The following is a 27,488-nucleotide window of genomic DNA, read 5'->3' as shown; positions in this document are numbered from 1 at the left end:
CAGTTAGGATGTCCCAGGGTGAAGATGCAGTTTCACAGACACGGATCTTACCCTGTAAAGTGCTTTGTCCTGCAGACACCTGGAGCTGGACTGGGATTTGTCTGCAGGTTAAAACAGGCCAGAGCAAGGAAATCTCCACTTGGCCAAGAACCTGCACCAACCCAAATCTTTTGGAGCATTTCCAGCTGTTCTGTACCTGCTCTGCTTCCAGGAACTGCCTCTGGAGGCCAAGCAGCCCCCGGGGTTTTGCCCACATCACCAGCTCAGGCTTCTCACCCAGATATGACTAAGCCCTTCAGAACGAGAAACGCTCAGGGTTTCTTGCCTAATTGCTAAAACAGATTAATCTGGCTGCCCAGCACACGGCCAAACGGAAAAGAGGAATTGACACACCTAGCGTGTTCCTGCTGGGGCTGATGATGTGCTTTAATTGATGGGTCACGTTTGGGGATGATTTTCCATGCTGCTCCCCTCCTGCCCTCCCTATTCCCTGCATCCTCTGACCACTAGCGCTTTGGGAGGATGAAATCAAGAGTGTAGCTGGTGCAAACCAGCAAACGTCACCTTCAAAGCTCGAGGCTCAGCTGCCACGTGCCATGGCAAGGGCCCATGCACTTCTCACAAGAATTAAGGGCTGCATCTTTACCAAAAGGCGCCTCAGCTCCTAAAGTTTGGGCAGCAAAGCAGGTTTGGGGTGTTCTGGTCACACACGTGTGACAGCCAGGGTGCTGGAGGAGAGCCAAGAAATCAGGGAGGCTGAGCCGGCCGCGGTGCCAGCGGCCCCCCCAGGCTGCTCCAGAGGTTTCAGTGGAGCCTTATCAGATTTCCTGGTGACTCAGAGCGAGCGAGCGAGCGAGCGGTCACCGGGGAGAAGGGCACGGGCTCGGCTGTGCCCTGGGAGCTGTGCCCGTGCCCCGTGCCCCGTGGCCGGTCCCGCAGGGTGCCTGGGCACCCCTGTCCCTGCCAGCCCCGGTGCGCGGTGCAGAGCCCCCCGTGCCCCCACATCCCGCTGTCCTGCTGTGCTCCGGCACCCGGACCGTGCTTTGGGGCTTGGATTCCCGCACAGCTCCGCTCCCTGCGCGGCCCCTGCTGCGCTTCCCCCCGAGCCAGCCTTGCAGAGCGCCCTCTGCCCCCGGTGCCCTCGGCCCCTGCATCCCCTTCCCCTGCTTCCTCTGCCCCTGCACCCACCTTCCGCCCCCTCCCACCCTTTTCCTTTTCCTTTTCCCCTTCCCTTCCTTCCCTCTCCCATCAGCGCCCCCAGCTCCCTTTCTCCCCTCTTATCCCCCTGTCCGCTCCCCTCGCACAGCCCCGCTGCGCTCCCGGCCCCGGCCCCGAGTCCATCCCCATCCTCATCCCATCCCCATCCCCATCCCAGCCCCATCCCATCCCGTCCCATCCCTTCCCCTCCCTCCCCGCCGCTCCCCGCCCCGCTCCCGCCTCCCGCCGCCGGCGCCGCCCCGCCGGTGCCTCCCTGGGCCGCGTCCCGCCCGCCGTGTGGGCCGAGCCCGGCGCCGCGGCCGGCCCAGCTCCGCTCGGGCTGTGGCGGGGCGGCTCCAGCGCTCGCCGCCGCGGCGGCCCCGCCGCCCCCCGCCCGCGCCCCTCGCCCCTCGGGCCTCGCCGCCGCCATGGGCGCCGCGGCCCTGCGCGCCCTGCCCTGGGCGCTGCTGCTGCTGGGGCCGCTGCTGCCCGGGCAGGTCCTGCAGGCCAACCCCATGCTCACCTCCGAGGGCCAGCCCGCGCCGCTGCCCGGCGGCGCCGTGCCCGGCTTCACCGCCGCGCCGCCCGCCGCGCCCGAGGAGATCCACCCGCTCAAGGAGCAGCCGGCCAACGGCTCGGCCGAGGGGCACGCCAAGCACCGCAAAGCCTTCCCGGTCATCGGCATCGACTACACGCACGTCCGCATCCCCTTCGAGATCTCCCTCTGGATCCTCCTGGCCTGCCTCATGAAGCTGGGTAGGTGGGCGGCGCGGTGGGGGCGTCCGTGGGAAAGGGCCTGCGGAGGGCCTGGAGAAGGAGGGACCCCCGGGCAAATGGGACAGAGACCCCCAGGCATCACAAAGAGTGACCCTCGTGAGCATCTGCCCCGAGAGACCCGCCGAGCATCCCGGGCGGGACCCCCGGGCATCCCAGGGCAGGACCCCCCAACCGGGTGGGACAGACACCCCCAGCCACCCCAGGGAGTGGCTCCTGAGAGCATCCCGAGGAGCGACATCCTAGGGAGAGATCCTCTGGACATCCCAGGGTGGGATCACCCCAGACATCCCAGTGCAAAATCCGCCGCACATCTTCCGCAGAGCTCCCAGGCCGGCTGGGCCGGGGTGGGCACTGCTCTCCCCGCGACCTTGGCTCTCTGTCCTGGGCCTGGTGGACAGCAGCATCCCGGTCCCTCCACTCCCACCTGGGACCGGCCTGGGCATGCTGCTGACCCTGCTTGGACCAGGTCTGCTCTCCTGCCTGTGACACCCAGGGAGGAAGCGCCCCGTTTGCTCACTTCCTCCCTAACCACAGATGCTTTCTGTAACCTTGGAGAAGTCCCTCAGAAGCCTCCCGGTGCCCGGCCTCCCCTTCCTCCCCCTCCGCAGCAGCAGAGCGGGGCGGCTTTGCCTGCGCTGCATGCACAGCGTCCCGAGATTCCTGCATTAAAGAGAGCGGCTGGGGCTGGAAAAGGCACCTGCTGGGATGAGCCCGGGATGCCCTGCTCCGGGAGAGCATCAGAGCATCCCTCTGCCGGGGCGGGGGCTGTTGACAAAGTGTTTTCCAAACTTCTGCAGCTGGATCAATAGCAGCCGAATTAGCCCAAACTGTGACGCGGTGGATGGAGCCTGCTGTGCTGTCCCCGGCAGTGCAGAGGTTGAGCTGGCCCTGCTCCCATCCCTGGTGATACAGCCAGGGGCACAGGTGGAGTGTTTGCCTTGGAGCAGGTGAGGAGGGAAGGGTGCTCTGTGCTCCTTCGTTTTGCTCCTCAGTTGCCATCAGTGGTTTGATAACACTCATTTATGGGGTGCTGCAGCTTGCTGAGGGAAATCTTGCTTTAGGAGCTTTCTAAAGCTGGTTGCTGTTGTAAACTGTGCCCTGTCCTGGTCTGGAGGGCTCTGAGAGACCCCCAGGACTCAGATCCTTCCTGCCCAGCTGCTCCTCACATACCCCATCCCCTTGCCGGCCCGCTGAGCGTGCGTGGGCAGGTGCAGCCCCATTCCCACAGTGCCTCCCGAGCGCTTTATTTACGTGCAGGCGGAGGAGTGAGAGCACTTCGGACCCGCAGGCTTGTCTGGGAGACAGGCAGTGAGGGCAGGCTGGAGCCAGGTGGGCTTTGTGCCTTCCTGGCGTTGCCCAAAGCACCTGGGGTGGAAGGTCTCTGCCTGGGGAGGCAGGGCTCCCTTCGCAGGGCTCCCTTCGCTGTGGCACTGCGCCTTCAGCGCTGCTCCCGGAGCAGGGAGTGATGAAATCAGGAATATCTGTGCGGAAGCTGGAGCAGAAAGGAGGGGCCAATGGCCCGCGGGCCTGCCGGGGAAAGCTGGCAAACAGCAGGGCGAGCAGAGCTCAGGGGATGGAGGAGACACCCAGCACCCTGTGCCACTGCTGCCATGGGGAGGGGACACCCAGCAGCCTGTGTCACTGATGCTGTGAGGAGGGGACACCCAGCACTGTCACTGCTGCCATGGGGAGGGGACACCCAGCACCCTGTGTCACTGATGCTGTGAGGAGGGGACACCCAGCACTGTCACTGCTGCCATGGGGAGGGGACACCCAGCACCCTGTGTCACTGATGCTGTGACGAGGGAACACCCAGCAGCCTGTGCCACTGCTGCCATGAGGAGCTGACACCCAGCACTCTGTGTCACTGCTGCTGTGAGGAGGGGACACCCAGCACTGTCACTGCTGCCATGGGGAGGGGACACCCAGCACCCTGTGTCACTGATGCTGATGTGGGGAGCTAACACCCAGCACTCGGTGTCACTGCTGCTGTGAGGAGGGGACACCCAGCACTCTGTCAGAGTGCTGTGGGAGCTGCTCGTGCCTCCCTTGCCCGCAGCCAGGGCTCCGTGGTGCTGCTGCTGCAGGAAAAGTTGTGGCTGTCGGCTGTCAGCTCTTTGATGCTGTACAAGTCTTATGCAAGACTGCGTGTTTCGAGGGGGGTATTTGAGGAGAGGCTGCCCTGCAAGTCTGGCAGAGGTGGCACGTGCTGTGCAGAGCTCCAGAGGTGTTGGGTATGCCAGAATCCACACCTCAGCTTGCCCTCAGCTGTGGCAGGGCCTTGGCACAGGACGGTCCCGGGACACCCCTTTCCTTGGCCTCCTTTCCTCATTTTGCATTCTTGTCGTGCTGCCTTGGCAGGTAATTCCCCAGCTGCAGGTACAGCTCCCTGTGTTTGTGAGCAGCCAAAACCCTCTCACTGCTCTGCGTCCCTCTCCCAGCCCCATCCTTCCTGCCCTGCATCACGGGGTGCTGTTCAGCAGCAGCAAAATAGGCTTTTTCCACGCAGGGATGGCTCTTACACAGCTGGGCACTGCTGGCAGCCCAGCCTGGAATGGCAGGATGGGGCTCACACGGCCCTGGCTCCCTACACCAGGCAGGGTCTGCAGCATCCCATTTCCAGCAAGGGAACGAGGGGAATGATAAATAGAACAGGATTTTGTGCTTCCTCCTTCTCCTCACAGTCAGTGTGCATTATTGATGCATCGGGGTGATCCTGAGGGGACCAGCATCATCTCTTTCCAAGAACAGGAATTCCCAGGGTGTGGGCTGTGCATGACAGCTCAGCACCTCCTGCGTGTCCCCCTCCAGCCCCACAGTTCTCCTTGCTGGCTGAAGCTGCCGAATGAGCCACAAGTTGCTCCAAAAGTGAGTCTTCAGCCCTGTGAGTCACTGCAGGGTGTCACCCACCCTCGGGCAGTGCAGGGTGACCACGTTGAGGAGCCCAGGAATACTCCCAGGGCTCTGCTCTGCAGCCTGACCTTGTCCTGTTGCTCAGCTTCCCCCTTTTGCTCCTGATGCTTTACACAGCTCTTCAGACTGAAATGCATCCAGGGGATTTGTCCTTTCTCCAGCAGCTCTCACTGTGGGTTTGTTTGGGGAATCAGAGGTGTGAGCTGAGCCCTTCCCCTTTGCTGCACATTTTGTGAAGTGCCTCAGAGGAGTTGGTTTGTGGAGGATCCCTCACCGGGCAGGGCACAGGGGATGTGTGTCCCCAGCGTGTCCTGCAGGCGTGGGCTGTTCCTGCTGTGTTAATCCCCCTGCAGAAGGGGAAGCTGCTGCTGGCTGCTTTGCTTAATACTCACATGATATTTTGGGCTGAGTAGGGGAAGAGGGAGCGAGGGGCAGCTACAACCATGTGCAGATCAGGTCTGATGGTGGCCTGGCTTTGCCAGGAGAAGCCTTTGCAGCTGCAGGTTGCAGCCAGACGTTGTCCCAACCTGTTGTACTGTTGCAGAAGGCCAGACCTTCCCAAAACAGCCCGGTCAGGAGCTCCCTGTGCCCTTCTCCAAGGTTTGCAGGGGTGTTGTAAGGCTCCTTCACACCGTGCCCAGGGAGAGGTTGGTGAGCTGAGGGGATTCCCTGCAGGAAAATCTGCTCTCCTCTCTGAGGATTGACCTTTCAGCTCACGTGGCTCCCAGAGACATTGAGGGGAATTCAAGTTGGACTGTAAATACGTCCTCGTTTCAGGGGAAAGGGAAGGAGTGAGTCAGGAATGTAAATAACAGATTGTGGTCAGCTTTGCTGGCTGTGCTGGGCCCAGCAGGCAGAGCTTTGTGGTGAGCACCAGCTCCCACCCACCCTGGAGGAGAGCTGGGGCTACCTGTGCCCTGGCACAGCTTGCCCAGAGCAGCTGTGGCTGCCCCATCTCTGGAAGTGTCCAGGGCCAGGCTGGACAGGGCTTGGAGCACCTGGGACAGGGGAAGGTGCCCTGCCCATGGTGAGAGGTGTGGAACTGGATGGGCTTTGAGGTCCCTGGGATATGGGGGGTGTGCAACTGGGTGGGCTTTGAGGTCCCTTCCCACCCAGACCATTCCATGATTCTGTGACTCCTGGTGCCCACCAAGCTGCTCTATCACTTCCCTCCTCTGCAGGAGAAACCAGGATGGAAAAATCCTCATGCATCAAGGTAAAGGCAGTTTAATAAAGCAGAAGCAAAGGTCACGTGCGGAAACAAAGGGAAACAAAAGATTTATTCTCTACTTCCCATCAGCAGATGATGTCCAGTCACTTCCTGGCAAGTTCCTTCAGAAGCAGGGTGGCTGCTCCGGAAAGCAAATGTCCTGATTAGAGCTGCCCACCCTCTCTTCCTCTGTTGCCTTTGCTTGATGTGATGTGTGATATCCCCGGGGTCAGTGTGGGACAGTCCCAGCAGTGTCCCCTCCCAGCCCCAGCTCCTGCTGGGGGTCAGTGTGGGGCAGCTTTGGTGTTATCAGCCCCCTCCAGCCAGCACGGAGGGCTGTGGGGCAGAGGGGCTCAGCCGAGCCAGAGCCAGGCCGTGGGGACATCCCTCCCTGTGTCCCCATGGCAGGGACCATGCTTGCAGCTGAGCTCCTTCACTCGCCACTGCTGCTCACTGTGACAGTCACTGAGTCACTGCTGTGCCTCTCCTTCCCCCTTGGCAGCCCTGCTGTGTCTGGGAGAGAGGATGTGAGCCCAACAGGCCAAATACCAACACGTTCTGCTGCCACCCCACAAACCAGCCCGAGTCACCTGCAGGGCTCTCCCTGCCCCTCCTCAGCGAGTGACAGCTGCCAGCGCCAGCCTGGCACTCACAGGACTGTCCCCACCCTGTGCCTGTTGGGCTGGTGTAAAACGAGCTGGGGACGGAGCTGTGCTCAGTGAGCAGAGCCCAGAGCTGTGCTGGGCTGGGTTGTGTGGGGACACGCTGGTGCCCTGGCAGGTTTGGTGTCACAGCTCAGCCCGCCATGCCAGCACAGCACCCTGCTCGGTGACACTGCTTTGAGAGCTCCAGTGCTGTGTGGGGACACGCTGGTGCCCTGGCAGGTTTGGTGTCACAGCTCAGCCCGCCATGCCAGCACAGCTCCTGTGTTTGGTGACACTGCTTTGAGAGCTCCAGTGCTCCCCAGCACTGCTGTGCCTGCAGAGGAGCAAGATTAGGGAAGGTCCCAGTGCCTGTGAGCTGGTGATAGGAGCTGGGAGAAGAAGGGCAGAACCTGACGGGTGCAGGTGGGGTTGTGGAGCCCCACAGAGGCTCAGGGCATGGGGGTGGCTCCTGTGCCTGGAGGAAAAGAGACAATTTCAAAATTGCCACAGAAACGTTTGTGGAAGCTGGTGGCTGCTGGCTGGCAGCGAGATTTGGGTGCTAAAACTCTTGGGTGCTAAAACACTTGGGTGCTTTTCAAACGTTTTTATCAGCCCACATCCCTGCCCTGGAATCGTGGCTTTTGGAGGAGCCACCCCAAGGTTTTACAGAGCCCTGGGAGTGGAGGAACCTGAGATTCCTGTGGGCTGATAAGCAGGGTGGGAAACCTGCTGTGGTGGTGGCCCTGGATGGAAGAGCTGGATCTTGAGGCCAGACACAGCAGGAACACCCCAGAGCAAAGCCACTGGCATGGGGACACCTCTGCCAGTGCCACCTGCAAGGGAGGGAATGGCACAGCCAGGAAACGTTGCCAGAGGAGCTGTGCCCGGTGTGGGGAGTGCGTGTGTGCGACTCCCCAGGTGTGCTGGGGTCACCTCTGTGGCCCTGGTGCACCCCAGGTGTGCTCCGTGGGCACGGATGGCCCTGCTGGGCTGGGGGAAGGGGCTGTTCCTGCTGGATCCTGGCCCTGGCTTATCCAGGTTCCCTCTCTGGGCCAGAGGCAAATGTTTGTCTCATTCCTGGTTGCAGTGTTTGTCCTACAACCTGGCTTATCTCTGCTGGCTGCAGACACGGGGTGGTGAGAGCTTGGGGATCACCCCAGTGTCCCCCCTTGTCCCAGGGAGCTGGGCTTGGGGAGAGGCTGTTCAGAAAGGATTTTGGAGTGCTGCTGCAGCTGGTGCACACAAGTGTAAATTGTCGTGACGATGAATTTAAACAGTCTCTTCCAATGCAGACTTGTTGCATTCCCACTTCCTTGTTGGGGGATGATCTAAACATGCTCTGGCTCCCTTTTCCCCTGCTTTGCCATCTCAGAGAAAACAGCCACAGCATTTATTTTTTCCTCTGTGATCTGCCCGTTGCTGGTGTCTGAGCTAAAAAACATCCAAACTGTTCCCTCCATGGATCTGAGAAAACCATTAGTTTAATTATGGTTGGAAGAGTGAAGGATTCCTGCTGTGCAGTGCGGGATGGTGATGGAGTGCGGAAAGCAGCACAGGTCTGTAATCACAGCCATTCCTCCCTGGCGAGCCCTGATGTCCATTAAGGCAGGATCACACCCCGTGGCAGCCTTGCCTCTGCTCCCTGCAGGGACCCTGCTGCCCGTGGCAGCTTCTGGGCCTCAGGGCCCTCAGGAACCAAAGCTTTTGTTTCCTCCCATTTACCAGCAAAGGCCTGGAGACCTGGTGCTGGGGTCAGGGCTGGGCTGGCTTCCCACACAGGCTGGGGATGGAATTTGGGGTGTGGGTGCTGCATGTGCTGGGGCAGCCAGGGCCCAGCTTGGTGCTGGGCTGGCTCTCAGGAGGTGCCAGGTGCTGGCCTGGCTCTCAGGGACGTGCCATGGAGCTGGCCTGGCTCTCAGGGACGTGCCATGGAGCTGGCCTGGCTCTCAGGGACGTGCCATGGAGCTGGCCTGGCTCTCAGGGACGTGCCATGGAGCTGGCCTGGCTCTCAGGGACGTGCCATGGAGCTGGCCTGGCTCTCAGGGATGTGCCATGGAGCTGGCCTGGCTCTCAGGAGATGCCAGGAGCTGGCCTGGCTCTCAGGAGGTGCCAGGTGCTGGCCTGGCTCTCAGGGACGTGCCATGGAGCTGGCCTGGCTCTCAGGAGATGCCATGGAGCTGGCCTGGCTCTCAGGAGATGCCATGTGCTGGCCTGGCTCTCAGGGACGTGCCATGGAGCTGGCCTGGCTCTCAGGAGATGCCATGGAGCTGGCCTGGCTCTCAGGACATGCCATGGAGCTGGCCTGGCTCTCAGGGACGTGCCATGGAGCTGGCCTGGCTCTCAGGACGTGCCATGGAGCTGTTCCTGCCCTGAGCCCTGCAGCTGACCCGGGCTGGCTTGTGGGGTGGCAGCAGAACGTGTTGATCCTTGGCCTGTTTGGTGCCCATCCTTTGTCCCAAACTGCCCAATCCCCCAACCACAGCTTGCCCACCGTACCCAGAGATGCTGGGGTTCCCTTGGGAATTACTGGGGTGGAGGACAAGGCTTTTGTCTGCAATTAATGCAGCTGAACAGTTTCCTTTGGGGTTTGAGGGTTGCACATGGGAGAAGGGAAATGCAGGTGGTGGTGCAGGGCAGAGGGTCGTTCCTGGGGTGTCAATAATCCTGTGGCACACAGGGACTGCAGCCCCTCTGTGCAGACGAGACACAGATATCTCTCTAGCACTTGTACTCACCAGATGCTCATTAGACTTGCAAATAAATACTAATTTATCACAATCCTTCCCTTTTCCTTCCTGCAAGCCCTGGATTTGGCTGTAGGTGCAGGGCTGGTGGGGGCTCTGAGCCTGTCCCAGGATCATGCAGGGCCTGGTCCTTGGTGCAGCATCCTTGGAGCTGTGGGCACCAACAGTAATGGGCATGAATTGCTGCAGCTGCCTTGTAAACATTTGCTTTCTTTTTATTTTTTTTTTCTTCTGTTTTGGGTCCCCAAGGCCTAATTTGCTCAAATAAAACCCGAAATCCACACGGAATACTCTGTGGAAACACAGCCTTGCTGAGTGGAGCTGGAGCTGGGCTGCGCCTCATCCCTGCACTGGGCTGCCTGAGTCAGCAGCAGCTTTCTCTCACCCATTGGGGCTCAAAACTGCCAGCGTGGGTTTGATGAAAACCTCAGTGAGATCAGGGCCAGACAGCTTCCAAGGGAGCAGCAGAGGAGCAGGAGATGGTTTGGGTTGAACCAAGTGTTGGTGGTTGAGTCTCTCACTGCACTGAGGTCCCACCATCTGTTCCCCGTGGTGCTGGATATCTCAGGGACCACTCTGATTCCACAGTGCCGTCCAGCTGTGTGTTAACCTTGTCGTGTTCTGTTCTTTGGCTCTTTTCTGGGGCAGCAGAGCTCGTGTGTTCCTGCTTGGGAAGGAGGAAACCAAAGTGAAAGCTCAGCAGAACGGGCGTGCACACACTCGTTGCTGCCTGTTTGCCAGAAGGGGCAGGATCCAGGCTGAGCCTTGCTTGGAGTGGGGCAGAGAGATGAATCTGGAGGTGTGTCACCTCTGGGGGTACAGAAATGGTGGTGTGTCACCTGTGGAGATACAGAAATCTGGTGGTGTCTCACCTCTGGGGGTACAGAAATCTGGTGTCACATCACCCCTGTCTCTTGGGGCTCCTTCCCAGACCCTGCCTGCGTAAGAAGGGCACGGCTGAGGCTCGTTTGAAGTTGGGCTGGTGTTTTGAGTGGAAAGTTTAGGAATGCAAAGTACTTTTTTAGTCAGAGAGACTAAAGAGAACGCACAGATTTTCTCGGGTTGCCCAGGAGTGACTCACAAACATCTCAGCATCCGAGGTCTTTGTCTCCAGAGAGTTGCAATGCAATCGACCTCCAGAGACAGCACTTAAATCCCACTGAACAGAGGGAAATAATTCCCCTCTCTTGTGCAAGACACACACTTGCAGAGCAGACACCCGTGGCAGCAGTTTATTCCCAGTGCCTGGAATTATTCTGCATTTTGGAGTCACGACATGCTCAATCCTAATGACGGCTTTGGAGAGAAGGCAGCTTCCCACCCCACTGCTGGAGGTTTTACAGCAGACACCCCAGGGGCACAGATTTAAGCACATGCAGGCCTTTGAAGAGAAGAGCTGGTGTTTCCAGCCCTGTTGGTGCCTCGGTTTCCCTTGGGAACGCTTTTCCCACAGCATCCCATCGTGGCTGGGATGGAGTTGGAAGGCTGGGGTGGTGCTGAAGGCTCGGATGGTGTCTCTGAGTGCTGGGATGGTGCTGGAAGGCTGGGGTGGTGCTGAAGGCTGGGATGCTGTCTCAGAGTGCGGGGATGCTGTCTCTGTACTGGGGCAGAGGTGACAGTGGCCGTCGCTGGCGCTGGCTCCGGACGCGCTGCTGGCGTGTGCTGAGAGTGGTGTCACTCTGTCTGGGCTTGCAAAGCCCGGCAGCAATCAGTGCTAATTGCAATTACCGCCTCCCCGCTGTCCGAGTGGAGACCAACAGGTTGTTTCCTGAAAAGCTTTTGTTTGTCTTTCCTGCCCGTGTTCCTGGTAGGAAGTCTGCCCTTCCTGGGAAGGGCGGCTGGCATCGCCCTGCGGGGGACTGTGTCTGTGCTCACCTCAGGCTGGCTCAGGTTTGGCTCTCCCCAGGGCTTCCAGGGTCAGCAGGAGCTGGGCATTAAATGCAGTGTGCTGTGGCTGAGGGTCAGGAGCTGGGAGAGCAGCTGGAGCCTTGTTTTGGGTGACCAGGCTCTGTCTGTTTGCATCCCCCTGCTCCAGAGCCTCCATCTGCATCCAGCAGTGTGAAGGTTCCCTTTGCAGCATGCAGATGTTCGCTGGGAGCATTCTGTTCCAGAAATCCCCTGGCACTGACCCCTCCTAGCCCAGCTATTCGAGGCATCCAGCGCCTTGTAGCAGCTGAAGGAATCTGGAAGAGCGTGGCTGCTGAGAGTGAGTTATGTTTAGCTCCTTGTCCCTTTCCCTGCAGCTAAAGAAGTTTTTCTAGACCCTAAACATCCTCAAAATGCACGAGTCCAGCTGCTGTCACTGTTCTGAAGGGTATACACCTGGATGAGGATGCTGTTATCCCGTAGAAAACTCACTTTTGCAGGGTAAACGAGCTGTGCCAGGAATTATAAATAAGCTTGCAGGCCTGGCTGCAAGCTGCACCCACCCATAGCTGGTGGGGAAGAGTCAAAGTGAGCCTGGAAGCAGCCACAGCAGAATCTGGGTGGCAGTTTGTCCCCGAGTGCCCCATGCCCAGCTGCTGCTGGGTGAGTGCCATGGGCTGCTGAGGAGTCACGGTCCCACCCTGCAGAGCTGAGTGGAGCCTGCCCAGGGGCTCTGAGCAGGTTTGGTGGTTGCAGCTTGGTTTGGGAGTGGCTCTGAACCTGCCCGTTCGAGGAATGCAGTCAGCAGGGTCGGGGCTACCGGGGAGCTCCAAACCTGCGCTGGTGTCCCAAAGCCCCCTGGGCTGGCTGAGCCTTGGGTCACAGGGCAGCTCCAGACCTGCAGAGGGGAGCAGGAGAGCTGCTCCGTGCACAGCTGTGCACAGCTGGGCCTGCAAGAGGATTTTTCCGCATGTGGTGGCACCGAGCCTTGAAGCCTCCTGTTGGTTCTGCGCATTCCTCACTGCTTGGAATGCTGCAGCCGTGGGGTGACAGTCCAAGGGTCTCGCAGTCTTTCATGGCAATTAGGTCTTTCTTAATATGTGCTTTTCTTGCAGAGTGTCCTTGCCTTCCCTTCTGGTGTGAAGGAGAAGCGTTATCTAAACACAGGACTGGAAATCGGGAGCTGTGGGTTCTCACACCAGCTCTGACGCCACTCACTTGGGGACGTGGGCAAGTCCATTTAATGTCTTTTGTCTCTCATTTCCTTTTTACAGCTGGGAGGAAATTAATACCAGCTCTGTAAAAGACTCCCAATTGATCTGTTAATTTCTTGTGAGTGCTTCAAGATAAAACCAGAGTAGTGCCCTTGCTGCTCTGAAAAAAAACCGGTGTTCAAGTGTTTGTGCTAAAGGCCTCTGTCCATGGATTGTTCCTCAGGGATGAAGGCTGCACCAGCCAGGCCTCCTGCTCTGGCTGTACCTTGAGGGCTCACCAAGCCATTCTCAGGGTCCTCCTGTGTGGAGCCAGCTCAGGCTGTGGCTTGTGGCTGCTTGGCTGAGCTGCCGCAAGGCTGGTTCCTGGCAGCGCCTGCTTTTTGTCCTGTGCCTTTCAGGTTTTGAGTCACCCCAGGGCTGGCCTGATGCTATCAGCCCTGTTTTATCTCCAGCAAAGCAGCAGGGTCCAGCGGGGTCACCTTCCCACACACACCTGGCCCAGGTGCTGGGGGCTGTACCAGGCACCCTGGGGCTCCTGTCACAGCAGCTCCTTCCTGGTGCCCTGGGCTGTTTGCTTTGGGTGGGAGAGAGGGGTAAAACCAGGGGCAGGTGGGTGGGGTGGGGCTGAGCAGGGTGTGCAGGCACAGGGCTGGTAATGTCACACCAAGGGGAAATACAACAGCCCTTTCCCCATCTGGCACGGCTCCTGATGGCTGTGGGCCGTGGCAGCATGGCTTTTGGGGATATTGTGTGCAATCCAGCTGGGCAGGGTCACGGCCAGGCTGTGCTGGGCACCCTGGGCAGGCAGACCTGGGGGCCAGCCCAGGGCTCCATCCCATCCCATCCCATCCCATCCCATCCCATCCCATCCCATCCCATCCCACCCCATCCCACTGATTCCATCCCATCCCATCCCATCCCATCCCACTGATTCCATCCCATCCCATCCCATCCCATCCCATCCCATCCCATCCCATCCCATCCCATCCCATCCCATCCATCCCATCCATCCCATCCATCCCATCCCATCCCATCCCATCCCATCCCATCCCATCCCATCCCATCCCATCCCACGTGGATGCAGTGGATCCCCACTCCTGAAAATGCCTGGGGGCTGTGGGGCAGGGCTGATGCTGCCCTGAGCACCAGCCTGGTTGCCCACCCGAGTCTGGGGTGCAGCAGTGACCCCGAAACCAGGGCTGGGTGTTTTGCTTTTCCCTTCTGCCCGTGCTCGCTTTGCACGCTGTGCCCACAGCCAGGTTTGGAGGGTGGCTCTGTGGCCCTTGTGTGGGATCTGCATTTGCTCATGACTCACAAAAAGCAGCATAAATTAATTACCTTCCTGGTTCTTGGCTTTGCTTCGTAATTAGCAACAACAAAATAATGAGGCTTGAGTGAAACATTTGGTTTGTTCTGGAGGAAATTGTTGTGCTTAGAAGCACTTTCTGTACCTGTGCCTTAACACAAAAAACAAGAAGTCAACTTCTCACCAGGAAATGGCATTTTGGGGTGGAAAATCAACGCTTTTCCGTTCTGGACATTGGAGCCACTGGGTGCTTAAAAGGCTGCCCAGATCAACCCAAGCTGCTGAAACCAGCCCAGAAGGAGCTGCAGGGGAGCACTGGGGTGAGCTGCACCTGCATTAAACCCTGCCTGCTCCCTGGTGAAACAGAACAGGGTTTGGCAAAGCCCAGACTGCGTCATGGCCCCACATGTGCCCTCCCAGTGGGATGCTGTGGGGATCAGCCAGCTTGGGGCTCTGTGGGGCTGGGGTTTCAGGGCACGTGGTGGTGCTGGAGCTTGTGAGAGGCACTGAATGTAATTTAAGTGCAGTGGTTTTACCCCTTCTCCTGGCAGGGTGACACCAGCCGTGGCCTCGCTCTATTTATACGTGTAGAGCACCAGCTTTTTAATTCCTTTTGAGCAAGTTCAATTTTCATCCCCTTCCCTCGAGGCTCCCCATTGCATCTGGTGCAGCTCTCTCCGTTCTCCTTGTTCCTTGTCTTTGCTGCTGGATCCGGCTCCATTTTCCAAGGGAGAGCAGAGCAGAGACACCCTGAGATCCCTGCTGGAGCCACAGCACTCAGCAGAGCCTGGCTGGTCCCTGGGCAGGCCAGGGCAGAGAGGAATCCACTGTGGTTTTGTGAGGGATAAATGGAAGAAGCTGCAGCCCAGCTCTGGAGGGCTGGGATGGATTTTCCTCTGGGAGCCAGCTGCAAAATGTTGTGTCACTGCATTGCCATCCTCACAGGGCTTTAACCCTGCTGGGTCCTACCCCATCCTGGGCCTGCCCAAAGCGTGGGAAGGGCAGATCCCAGAGCTCCGCAGCCCCTGGAGCCCAGCCCAGCCCTCCTTCCCTCCCTGCTGCTCCTTCCACGCACAGAGAAGGGCACGGTGCTGAGTCACGGCTCCGTGCATCGCTTGTCCCCAGGGCTGGTGACACATGTGTGATTTTGGGGTTCAGCCAGCAGGGTGTCAGTGTGTGGGGCTCTCCGTGTGTCACACAGGAGTGTGGGAAGGTGAGCACACCTGCTGCACCTGGGCTTGCTGCTGCCTGCCCAGCCCGCAGGGTTATGGTGGCCCTTGGAGGGGCCCGCTGCTGTCAGACACTCGTGTCTGCTCCAGCCCTGCTCTCTGCAGTGTCCTTCAGAAGGGCAGCCCTTCTGAGCATGCCTGCTCTTCCCAGAGCAGCCAGCTCCACTCCCAGCCACGCTGCAGCCCAAACCAGCACCTGCCTGGGCTCCCCAGGGCTGGGAGAGCATCACCTGGGGGGCTTCACTGCCCCTTCCCAGACTGACCCTTCATGTACCACCAGAGCAGCATCCCCAGGGCTGGGAGAGCATCACCTGGGGGCTTCACTGCCCCTTGGACCCTTCATCCACCCCCTCCTTCCAGAGCAGCATCCCCAGGCTGGGAGAGCTCCTGGCCCTGGTTAATAATTGAGTGATTCCTCCTCTGCCTGCTGGAGCCTGCAGCTGCTGCAATGAGCCTGGCCAGGATGGGGGGTTTGTGTGAGCACTCTCCTTTCTCGCGCCTCCTCTGGGCTGACAGGATCCTCCTGGAAGCATCCTGGCTCTCATGCTGAGGCCGTGTCCCTGCGTGGGTGTTTGGGAATGTGGGGTGAAGCCTCAGGGGCATCCGGCTTAACCATGAACGTGCCGGGCCCTTCAGCTGTGCCTGTGCTCCCTTCCCTGCTCCCTCCTGTCCAGCAAATCCACTGACCCCAAAATAAAGACCAGAAATGCTCAGAAGCTGCAGAGCAACCTCTGTCAGAGCAGCTTTCCTTGCCCGAAATCTCTTTAATTGCAAGGATGGGATTTCCTCCAGATCTGCAAGTGCTCAGTCTGTGGTTGAAACTGGGGCTCCTGTCCCTGGTTCCTTTCTGCCCCGACCCAAGGAATTGCTGCCCACCAGTGTGTGCCCTGCTGGGCACGTGGCAGCTGGCTGTGTGGTGTGGGCAAGGAGCTGTTTTCACAGGAGCTGTTATCTCCTGCACTTCCTTCTCTGTGTTTGCTCAACCCCTCGGGGTTCATGTTTGACCCAACTGTCTTCTCTCCTTTAATGGCTCGGGTGTGTTTGATGCTGGTGAGAGGGAGCTGCTCCCATGGGGTTTGTTTTCCAAAGGAGGAAGCTTGGGTGGCTGTGCGTGCCCTGTGCTGGGGATTTAGGGATCAGGGGTCACATTATTATTATTTTATTGCTATTATTATTATTATTATTGTAATCTTTAATGCCATTATCAAGGCTTATTCCCCTTTCTGCTGCCCCTTGGCTGGGCATTGTCCTCTCCCAGCATCCTGCATAGCCTTCCTCATCTTCCAGGAGGGAAGTTGAGGAGGCACAGGGCTGGGATCAAAGCACTTCACCCTCGCCTGGCCTCGTCCTTCCCACCAGTCACCCCCAAGCATCCCAAGGTGGGATGCTGGCTCCCACCAACAGATGGGTACCAATGAGCTCTGGGATGCTCTAAAAGTACTGAGCGGAGCAAGCGGGGAGCAAAAAATGGCTGAGATTCAGTGAAATCAAAGACATAATTAAAATGCAGCCCGTGTAAGTGTATTTTTAGGGCCCCACAAAAAGGCTGTAAACCACTGAATTCCCATCAGCACACGAATGTTCCAGTTTAATGGAATCCTGGGGCCTGTGGGGAAGAAGTGAGAGATGCTTAATTGTCAGTGTTTGTGTTTTATTCATGATTGAACATACTTAGCAAGCAGAAACTGCCCTGCTGTCGGCTTCTCGCTGCTTGTGTGGCTTCAGGCCTTGCTCCAGCCAGAAACTGCCCGGTGTGCTGGAAGGGTCGGTGGCTCCCAGGGTTTGCATGAGCTGTGCGTGGAAAGGGGATTATCACTCCCCTCCCATGGGAGCTGCGTGCCAGGGCTGCCTTGGGGTGCCCAGAGCTTGTGTGGGCTCCAGGAGAGAGGGGAAATCCCATGGGGGTAAATCAGGGGCTGGGAAGTCCCTGAATGCAGGTGCACGGGGCTGGGGGTGCCTTGGGACAGGGTTTGGTGTTCCCAGCTCCTCCTGCCTCCCTTTGTGCCCATCAAGCTGTGTGCTGGGGGCAAAGCCAAGGCGGGCTGCTGCCAGCATCCCTGCAGCACCTGGGACCCTCTGGAGCAGCTGGAATGGCTCCTGGAGTGGTGAATCCTCTGGGTTCACTCAGGCTGGAGCCTGTTCCTGCAGCTCAGGGGGAATCTGGGGGCTGATCCTGCCCCAGGACCTGCATGGGGCTGGGGGCTGTGCTCCTCGGGGAGGGTCTGTGCACCTGAGGGTGTCTGCAAGGTGCAGGAGGGCTGAGCTGGCCGTGGCACAGGTGTGGCCCCTGCGGGCTCGGGGGGGATCTGGCTCCTGCTGGAGGGATGGAATCTGGTGTGGGATTGCTGCAGATGGCACGGCCGGCAGGAACGGCGGAACGCGGCATGCCAAGGCACGGCTCCTTATTTTAAACTGCTTCCCTTGCCAGGGAACAAATATGCCTCGCTTCAAAATAATAATGATGAAGGCTGGGAGGAGATGCAGGGAGCCCAGAACCCTCTATGGGTGTTGGTGGGCTGGCAGGTGCCCGGCTGGGGTGCTGGGTGGGAATGTCATCCCAGCGGGTCAGGGCTGGCTCAGGGATTTGCCTTTGGGGTTGTGCTGGGGTTGGAACGGGGGAAATGTGTTCCCTGTCACCCTCACCCCAAGAATGCATCCTGTCCCTGCTGCAATCAGCTGTGTTAAACCTGCAGGAGGGAGAATTGCATCCTGGAATGCACCAGGCAGCAGCTCCCATCCACATCCCACAGTGCCCTGTGCCAGGGATGCCCGGGGATGGGGCTGGCCTGGCACACTGGGAACGGTGGGCAGGCTGCTGTCTGCTGGGAGGGAAATGCCACTGCCTGTGTGTGCCTGGGGGCAGTGCTGCAGTGGGGAGAGCTGGAGCAGGGACTGCTGTGTGGGGAGAGCTGCAGGGCTGTCACAGGCAGGGACACCTGCCATGGCCACCCTGGGGTCCACAGGGCATGTCCCAAGGGTGGCTGTCACCTGCTGCTGGGACTCTCAGGGTCCTGGCCTGAGACCAGCAGTACCATGGTCTGGTTAAGCTGCAGTTTCCACTTGACAGAGCGGGCCAGGAGGGGAAACTGAGGCACGCGAGGAGTGCTGGGAACTGGTCCCTGGCTCTGGCAGGGGTGTCCCCTGCAGACAGCATCCTCCATTCCTGTACCCAGCGTGTCTCTCCCTCTCTCCCCCTCTCCAGGCTTCCACGTGATCCCCTCGGTGTCCAGCATCGTTCCCGAGAGCTGCCTGCTCATCGTGGTGGGCCTTCTGGTCGGGGGGCTCATCAAGGGGGTGGGTGAGAAGCCCCCCATCCTCAAGTCGGACATCTTCTTCCTGTTCCTGCTGCCCCCCATCATCCTGGACGCCGGCTACTTCCTGCCCCTGCGCCCCTTCACCGAGAACCTGGGCACCATCCTCATCTTCGCCGTGGTGGGCACGCTCTGGAACGCCTTTTTCCTGGGGGGGCTGATGTACGCCGTGTGCCAGCTGGGCGGGCCGGGCCTCAACCACATCGGCCTGCTGGCCAACCTGCTCTTCGGCAGCATCATCTCGGCCGTGGACCCCGTGGCCGTGCTGGCCGTCTTCGAGGAGATCCACATCAACGAGCTGCTGCACATCCTGGTCTTCGGGGAGTCGCTGCTCAACGACGCCGTCACCGTCGTGAGTGCCCTGGGGAACGGGGTTGGCTCATCCCAGGGTGGGGGCACCTGTCAGGGCCGTGCCAGCTGCCTCCTGGCGGCTCCGCCTGCACCAAACCGTGTCCAGGTGCAAAGCTAAAAGCAGAGCTTGAAACACTGCAGAGGTGGGTTGAGGTGGAGTGATGCTCTTGGAGGGCTGGGGAGGCAGAGGGCACCTGCCCGGTGAGCCTCCTGATGCCATGGGCTCTGGGAGTCTGCTCTCCTGGCTGGAATTGCTGTGTGCCCATCGGCCTCTTGGTGGCTGGGCTTTGGGAATCTGCTCTCCTGGCTGGAGTCACTGCTGTGCCCGTGCCTGCCCTGCCAGGGGCAGCACGAGGGGCTGACCCTGGCTCAGGCAGAGCTGCCCTGTAGCTGCTGCTCTGTCTCTCACATGGTCGCTGTCCTCCAGCTCCCAGGAGGTGGGAGGGCAGCACATCTGCCGTGCAAAGGGAGAACTGGAGGGGCTGAAGCCAGGTTGGAGGAGCTGAAGCCAGGCTGGAGGAGCTGAGGCCAGGCTGGCAGCCCCCCTGGATCACCCCCAGCCCCTCTGCAAGCAGCAGCTTTGCAGGGACCTTTGGGAGGTGGGGCCAGGCCGGCTCCCTTTCCAGAGGACATCACTGTCCAGGTGCTGGCTTGGCTGTCAGCGTGGCCTTCTCCTCTCTGCAGAGCTGACCTCTAAACTGACTCCTAGCCCACTGCTTTTTCCTGGCTCCTTTCCCACATCCCAGCTGTCCATTCCAGAGCTGGCTGCTCAGCCCCTGCTGACAAGGTTCCTGGTGACAAAGAACACTCTGTCCCACCACGGGGCTTTTTCCAGGCACTTGTCCCCCGTTTTTCAGCAGAGGGGTGCCTGCAGGGTCTGTGTCCCCACTCTCATCCCTGGGGAATGCCTTTGTGTGCCCCTGCCCCTGTCCCACCCAGGGCCTGGCCCCGGCAGGCAGGAGCTGGCCCCTCGCCCTCTGTTCCTGCTATTCCTGCAGGATGCCCTAAATCCTGTTCCCATCCTGACATGTGCTTTAACATCCCCACAGTGTCTGGGGGTGGGAGAAGCCAGCACAGCCCAGAGTCTTTCCCTCGGGTTTCCCTCAGCTGCAGAAGCCGCCTCAAGGGTTTGGGCTCTTCTCTGGGCTGGGCTGGCCAGGTGGGGCTTTGCTCTCCATGCATCTGTCAGGAGCCCCCCAGCCTGGATCTGTCCTTTCCTGCTCGTTGGGAAAACAGGAACGGGCTCTGGCTGCTGACCAAAGGCCCTCCTGGCGCAGCTGGAGAGCAGAGCTGTCCCAGACACATCTCTGTGTGTCCCTGTGGGCACCGAGGGCAGGGAGCTGGTACCCCTGGGTCTGTGTCTGGCACAGCAAAGCACCAGCAGCTGCATTTGGTGTGAGCCCTGGCCAAGCACCCGGCTTGGGGTCACCAGGCAGGGACACAGCTCAGCTCAGGTGTGCCACACTCCCTGGACAGGAGAGGTCTCCTCTGAGGTGAGGCTGTCCCCCCCTACCAGGGGGACAGTTTGAACCCTGCTCTCCTTTGTCCCTGCCAGGTCCTCTACCACCTGTTTGAGGAGTTTGCCAGCTTCGAGCAGGTGACCATCCTGGACATCATCCTCGGCTTCCTCAGCTTCTTCGTGGTGTCGCTGGGCGGGGTCCTGGTGGGCGTCATCTACGGCGTGATCGCCGCCTTCACGTCGCGCTTCACCTCGCACATCCGCGTCATCGAGCCGCTCTTCGTGTTCCTCTACAGCTACATGGCCTACCTGTCTGCCGAGCTCTTCCACCTGTCCGGCATCATGGCGTGAGTGCAGCGGGCAGGGAAGGGGAGCCCTCCTGTCCCTGGGACCCTCAGGGGTTTGTGGGGTGTGTGACCACAGTCCTGGCCTACCTGTCTGCCGAGCTCTTCCACCTGTCCGGCATCATGGCGTGAGTGGGAAGGGGAGCCCTCCTGTCCCTTTGGCCTTTGGGGGTTTGAGGGGTGTGTGACCACAGTCCTGCCTGGCCCAGCATGGTCACTGCGTGCCCAGTGAGGCCCAGGGCTGTGTTTGGGCTGGGATATGCAAGGAGGGACACCAGAGATGTGGGTCTGGGAGTTGTCCCACAGACGCCGGGGTGCTGGCAGCCTGTTCCTGTTCTCCCGGGCACACAGGAGCAGGCAGGGCCTGCTGAGCATTCAGGACACCGTGGGTTTGTGCTCCAGGGCTCACTCCTGCCCTGCCAAGGGAAGGACAAACCTCATGTTGCCTTGAATATTTGCTGGTGGTTCCTAATGCCTGTGCTGCCCTGGAGTTTGGTGTCACAGCACAGAATGCTGCTGCAGGGCCCGGGCCTGGGGCTGTCCCCATGTCCCCATGGCTGGCTGAGGGCCCCAACCTCACCCCCAGGCTCATCGCTGCTGGTGTGGTCATGCGGCCCTATGTGGAAGCCAACATCTCCCACAAGTCCCACACCACCATCAAGTATTTCCTCAAGATGTGGAGCAGTGTGAGCGAGACCCTCATCTTCATCTTCCTGGGCGTCTCCACCGTGGCTGGTCACCACTACTGGAACTGGACCTTCGTCATCAGCACGCTCTTCTTCTGCCTCATCGCCAGGGTGTTGGGTGAGTGTCAGTGTGGTGGCAAAGCCCTCAGTGGTAAAAGAATCATGGCATGGTTTGGGTTGGAAGGGACCTTAAAGCCCATCTCGTTCCAGCTGCCATGGGCAGGGACACCTTCCACCATACCAGGCTGCTCCAAGCGCTGTCCAGCCTGGCCAGAGTGGGCACCTGGGTCATGGTGAACTCTCAGCCATGATGGTTTGTCTTGCAGAGGAGGCTGGAGATGCCTGGGTGGCACGGCTCCACCGTGGGCATCACCCGTGCTGGTGGTTGGTGCTGGGGAGATGGGGCTGAGGCCATGGTGGTGCCAGACGTGGGGTGGAAGCTGCCGTGGGATGTTAAGATGAGCAGACAGCCCTGAGGGGCTGCAGGATGGGCTCTTTGGGACTGGAGGGGGCCCTTGACCACTCCCCCAGGACTGTGCTGTCCCCCAGGTGTCCTCGTGCTCACCTGGTTCATCAACAAGTTCCGGATCGTGAAGCTGACGCCGAAGGACCAGTTCATCATCGCCTACGGGGGCCTGCGGGGCGCCATCGCCTTCTCGCTGGGCTACCTGCTGGACTACAAGCACTTCGGCATGAGGGACATGTTCCTCACGGCCATCATCACCGTCATCTTCTTCACCGTCTTCGTGCAGGTGGGTGGCACCCACCCAGGCTGTGCTTCCAGAGGGGAGGGGGCTCTCATGGCCGTGTGGAGAGTGGGAGCCCATCCCCACTCCATCCCTACCCTGTCACTGCCCCGCGTCCCCAAAACGCTGCTCAGTGACACCGACAGCGGGTTGGCTTTGCTGAGCCCATCCCACCCCCACCACTGTGCCTCGGGCAGAGATGTAACCCCCCTGTCCCTCCCCAGGGCATGACCATCCGGCCCCTGGTGGATCTGCTGGCTGTGAAGAAGAAGCAGGAGACGAAGCGCTCCATCAACGAGGAGATCCACACGCAGGTAACGCGTGCTGCCTTAGCCCTCTGCTCTCCCTGCCTCTGCCACCTCTGCCACTGGGACCTGCCCCTAGATCAGAGCCCAAGGTAAGGGGGCAGAGCGAGGGCTCTCCCCGTCTGTGTCGTGCAGTGCCCGCTCTGACCCAGACCCCCAGTGCCTGTAGAGCCAAGCCCGGTTGTGTGGGTCCATCCTGCCCTCCCAAAGCCCATCCTGGACCCACAGCCCTGATTTTACACACCCTGAGTACCCTCCCCGTGTGTCAGTGTGGGTGTCAGGGGAGGGAAGGGGTGGGGAGGAGCCCTCCAAGCGGCTCACACCGTGGACCATCTCTTCCAGTTCTTGGATCACCTTCTGACGGGGATCGAGGATATCTGTGGTCACTATGGGCATCACCACTGGAAGGACAAGTGAGTAGGGAGGTTTGGTGGCTGGGGAAGGGTTTCAGTCACCACCCAGAAGGTTTCACAGCTCTGTGGGAGTGGGGAATGGGGAGTGGGAGTGGGCCAGGGCCAGGGCTGAGCTGTGTCTGCCCCTCCTGTGCCCCGTTCTGGGAAGGCTGAACCGCTTCAACAAGAAGTACGTGAAGAAGTGCCTGATCGCGGGGGAGCGCTCCAAGGAGCCCCAGCTCATCGCCTTCTACCACAAGATGGAGATGAAGCAGGCCATCGAGCTGGTGGAGAGCGGGGGCATCGGCAAGATCCCCTCTGCCGTCTCCACCGTCTCCATCCAGTGAGTTCCCTGCCCTGGGCACCTCCCTGGCACCCTGAGTGCTCCCTGCCCTTGGGTGCTGTGTGGCCATGGTGGTCTGTGGCTCTGAACCCTGTCTGTCCGTGCAGGAACATCAACCCCCAGACCCTCCCTCTGGAGCGCGTCCTGCCGGCCCTGTCCAAGGACAAGGAGGAGGAGATCCGGAAAATCCTGCGCACGAACCTGCAGAAAACCAGGCAGAGGGTGAGGTGTCCCCTGGCACTGTGCGTGTCCCCTGCCCTGCTGTGCCTTGTGCTCCTGGCCTGACTCTTCTCCCCCAGGAGGCTTTTCCTCCTGGGATGGTGCTGGGGTACTCTGAGGGCCAGGCTGATTTGGTCAGTGGCTGAGCCCAGCCCTTAAACCCTCATTGGGCCAGGGTGGATCAGGATCAGGCATCCCATGGTGGCACAGAAGGGATGAGCCCTGAGTCTGCCTGGGCCTGCTCTGCCCACTGGTGGCTGTCCCATCCATCTCCAGGGAAAAAGGGGCTGTGACCTTTCTCTCCCTCTCCGTGTGGGATTTTAACCCATCTCCTTTTCCGGGATCTGTTCCCAGCTGCGCTCCTACAATCGGCACACGCTGGTGGCTGACCCCTACGAGGAGGCCTGGAACCAGATGCTCCTGAGGAGGCAGAAGGCCCGGCAGCTGGAGCAGAAGGTGCTGGGGAACACCAGGGTGGGCAGGATGGGGGCAAGGGGGGCTTCCTAGCCTGGGAGGGCGCAGGGAGGGGGCTGAGGTTGGATGCCAGAGGGGGACCCCGAGCCTTGGGGGTCCTGTGATTGCCCCAGGCCCCAAGAAAGTCCCTGGAGCAAGGCTGGGAGGATCTGTGCCTGTGTGCTCTGCGTCCCATTGCTGCTCCCTGCTCATCGCCGTGTCCAGTCCCCTACCCATCCCTGTGGCCGCGCTGCTGACGGTGCCTTGCTCCCGTTGCAGATGAACAACTACCTGACGGTGCCGGCGCACAAGGTGGACTCACCCACCATGTCCCGGGCTCGCATCGGCTCAGGTAGGTGGGAGGGGCTGCCGAGGAGCGGCACTGCCCTCACCTGGAGCCCTCGGAGCTGTCCTGCACCTCCGCAGCTCCCTGTGGCCCTCCAGCCCCGCTCGTCCCCGCCCTGCGCCCATCCAGCCCGGCCCAGAGCGTTGCTGCTCCGAGCAGAGGCACCCAGCTGGCTCCCAGCACAATTCCCTGGGAAGGCAGGTTGGGCAGTCCCTTTGCAGCCCAGCTCGCTCCATCCACGCAGCCACATCTCTGTCTGTGCCCCTACCCGGGCAGGTATCAGGACTGCTTAGCCCAGTACCTGTTGCCAGTGCATTCCCCGTTTGTCCCTGGCACATTTGGCACCCTGGGTTCCCCCTGTCCGGCCCTGTTGCCAGCCATTCCCGTTTGTCCCTGGCACATTGGCTTTGGCACCCTGGGTTCCCCCTGTCCGGCCCTGTTGCCAGTGCATTCCCCGTTTGTCCCTGGCACATTCGCTTTGGCACCCGCGGTTCCCCCTGTCCTGTGCGTCCCTCCCGCTCCGGGCTCGGGGTGCCGGGTGTGCCGGGTGTGCCGCGGCTGCCGAGCCCGCGGTCCATCGGCAGAGGGCAGCTTCGCCCTTCCCGATGGAGCCGGGCTGTCGGCAGCTCCGCTGGGCTGTGGAATGGGGAACAGGAGTTACACCGCTGAACTGGAGATCAGCGAGACAGCCCAGGCACCCCAGCCCCAAACACACATCTGGGGGGCATCACCGGGGGTCCCTGAGACCCCCCCCCTCCCTGCCTGACCCCTCTGTGCCCCCAGACCCACTGGCCTACGAGCCCAAGGAGGACTCGGAGAACCTGCCCATCATCACCATCGACCCCGCCTCGCCGCAGTCCCCCGAGTCCGTGGACCTGATGAGCGAGGAGCCCAAGGGCTGCAGCGGCCTCCCGCCCTCGCCCGAGGAGGATGAGGAGGGGCTGGTGATGCGGGTGAAGGAGCCTTCCTCACCGGGGACTGACGACGTCTTCACGCCGGGGAACGGGGACAGCCCCAGCAACCAGCGCATGCTGCGGTGCCTGAGCGACCCCGGCCCGCGGCCCGAGCCCGAGGAGGGGGAGCCCTTCATCCCCAAGGGCCAGTAGCTGCTGGCACACGGCCTCCAAAGCGTTTCTCTCTCTCTGTTCATTCATTCGTTCTTTGCTCTCCGTTTTGGTTTCTTGTCACTACACACTGGGTTCAGCCAGGGGAGCCTGTCCTGGCTGGACTGGGATTGCCAGGACAGCTCTGCCCAGCGAGCCCTGGGCTGGCCCCAGCGAGCAGGGAAGGGGCCCCGGGATGCCCCGGGCTCCTTGGGCTGCGTGGCCTGGGGGCGACGGACGATTTTCCGCCCGGGATTGGGATTTGCAGGTGCCTCTCAGCCCCCGCGGGGCTCCCCGGAGGCGCCCACCCACTCAGGACCTGCGGCCGGCTCTGACCAGGGGTCTCCACAGTCACTCCCATGGCACAGCCCCCCTCTCCCCTCTTTGCCGTGCTTCACTGCCCCCTCGCCTTGCTCCGGAGCGGAGAGATGGGACAGCAGGAGCTGTCACGGGGCTGGCACGCACACACACACACACACAGACACACAGAGACACACGCACACATGCATGCACACACACACACACAGAGACACAGAGACACGCACACATGCATGCACACACACACACACAGAGACACGCGCACACATGCACGCACACACACAGACACACAGAGACACGCGCACACATGCACACACACACACACAGACACACAGAGACACGCACACATGCACACACACACACACACACACACACACACACAGAGACACACGCACACATGCATGCACACACACACACACAGAGACAGAGACACGCACACATGCATGCACACACACACACACAGAGACACGCGCACACATGCACGCACACACACAGACACACAGAGACACGCACACATGCATGCACACACACACACACACACAGAGACACACGCACACATGCATGCACACACACACACACACACACACACACTCTCACACACTCACACACTCCCCGTGCCCCCTCACCTCAGGCTCCTGCGCTGCTCCCTCGCCTTGGCAGCTCCCCCGTGGGCCCGGCTGTGCCTGGGATCCTCCCTCCTGGCCTCGCATTTCATGCCAGGTCTTTTCAGAGAAATACTCTAGAGCCATGCAGGGGGAAAGCTGGGACCCCCTCGCTTTGAGCAGCCTCTCCATCCCTCCTGGAACTGCTGTCACCTGTCCCGTGGGGACCCTCCCGGGGCCAGCCTCGGCCCCTCGCCCTGTGCCAGCGCGGCAGCGGCTGCTCCTTAACCAAAGACAGGCCCGGGGTGTGCCAGGGGGGTTGTTTGTCCCCCGGGGTGTGCCAGGGGGATTGCTTGTCCCCCTGCAGTGAGAGGAGCTGGGAGAGCCGAGTGCCAGCTCCCCCAGCCTGGGGACTCCTTGGATCCCAAAGGTTGGTGGCACGGGCACGACTGGGGGTGCCGGGGGCCCTGGAAGGACCCATCTTTCCCCAAGGCTTGGGAGGGATCGCTGGGCGTTCTGGTGGCTTGCAGCCCTCCCTGGCTCAGGGGTGCCCTGTGTCTGTCACCTTGTCCCCCACCTTGTGCCACCACGGGGCGCTCACCGCCCCTGCCCGGGACCCCCGGCCGCTGTCCCCTGCCCGTGCCGTGCCTTGCCACGCTCTGCCCGCTGCCTTGGTGGGCACCTGCCCCCCGTGCCACCCGCCCCACGCCCCGCTGGCACCCCCAGGGCCGGCGCCCGCGCCGCTGCCTGCGCCTGCCTGCTGCCCTGCTCTGTGTCCAGGAGGAAAGAAAAAAGCAATGGAAATTCTCTTGTATAAAAAGGAAAAAAAAAAAAAAAACAAACCCACATGTAAAGAGATTCTTGGTTTTTATCATAAATATTCTAATAAATTAATGTTAATTTTTAGCGGGGGTTTTTCCAGCTGTTCGGGCTCCTGGTGCTGCCTCACGGTCCCAGCTGTCCCAGAGGAACAAGGTGGCTGTGACACTTTGTCCCCATCGTTGGCACGGAGAGTTTGCCTCTCACCCTTCTGCCTGGCTCAGGGACAGCTGGAGCCCCCTCCCAGGGGGACATTTTCAGCTTTGGCAAAGACAGGGGCTCAAGAGAGGCTCCCAAATCCCTCCCTGGAGCTGTGTGCTGTGAGGGTGTGCAGGGGGGTGAGAGGGCCCTTCTCTGGTGGAAGAAGGACCAAAATGCCCCGGATCCCCCCAGCCTCAGCAGAGCTCCGGGGCCGGGGGTGTCCCGGGGCAGCGCAGCCCCTCGCTCGGGGAATTGCGATGGGAATTCGTTCCACGGCGGCAAAGCCCCGAGCCGGAGCCGTGACTCAGCCCGCGGCCATCCCGCAGCTCACCTGCCCGGCACACCTGAGCGCCAGGGTCCCCGTGCCCGCGGGCACAGGGCTGCCTCACC

General features: G+C 60.6%; 1 protein-coding gene across 1 annotated transcript; it reads left to right on the top strand.

The window, feature by feature from the left end:
* The first annotated feature begins 1,625 nt into the window (after positions 1–1,625).
* Positions 1,626–25,766, top strand: SLC9A1 (solute carrier family 9 member A1). The gene is made up of 12 exons (XM_058819729.1): positions 1,626–1,953; positions 18,303–18,763; positions 20,318–20,568; positions 21,152–21,369; positions 21,801–22,003; positions 22,222–22,311; positions 22,645–22,715; positions 22,864–23,037; positions 23,145–23,259; positions 23,611–23,712; positions 23,989–24,061; positions 24,839–25,766. Exons 1-12 carry the CDS (start codon positions 1,626–1,628, stop codon positions 25,159–25,161), a joined length of 2,409 nt encoding a protein of 802 aa, XP_058675712.1. The 3' UTR covers positions 25,162–25,766.
* Positions 25,767–27,488: the final 1,722 nt, after the last annotated feature.

This window comes from Ammospiza caudacuta, chromosome 25, assembly GCF_027887145.1.
Source record: "Ammospiza caudacuta isolate bAmmCau1 chromosome 25, bAmmCau1.pri, whole genome shotgun sequence".
NCBI classification, from domain to species: Eukaryota; Metazoa; Chordata; class Aves; order Passeriformes; family Passerellidae; genus Ammospiza; species Ammospiza caudacuta.
This window is presented reverse-complemented; position numbering and strand designations above follow the sequence as displayed.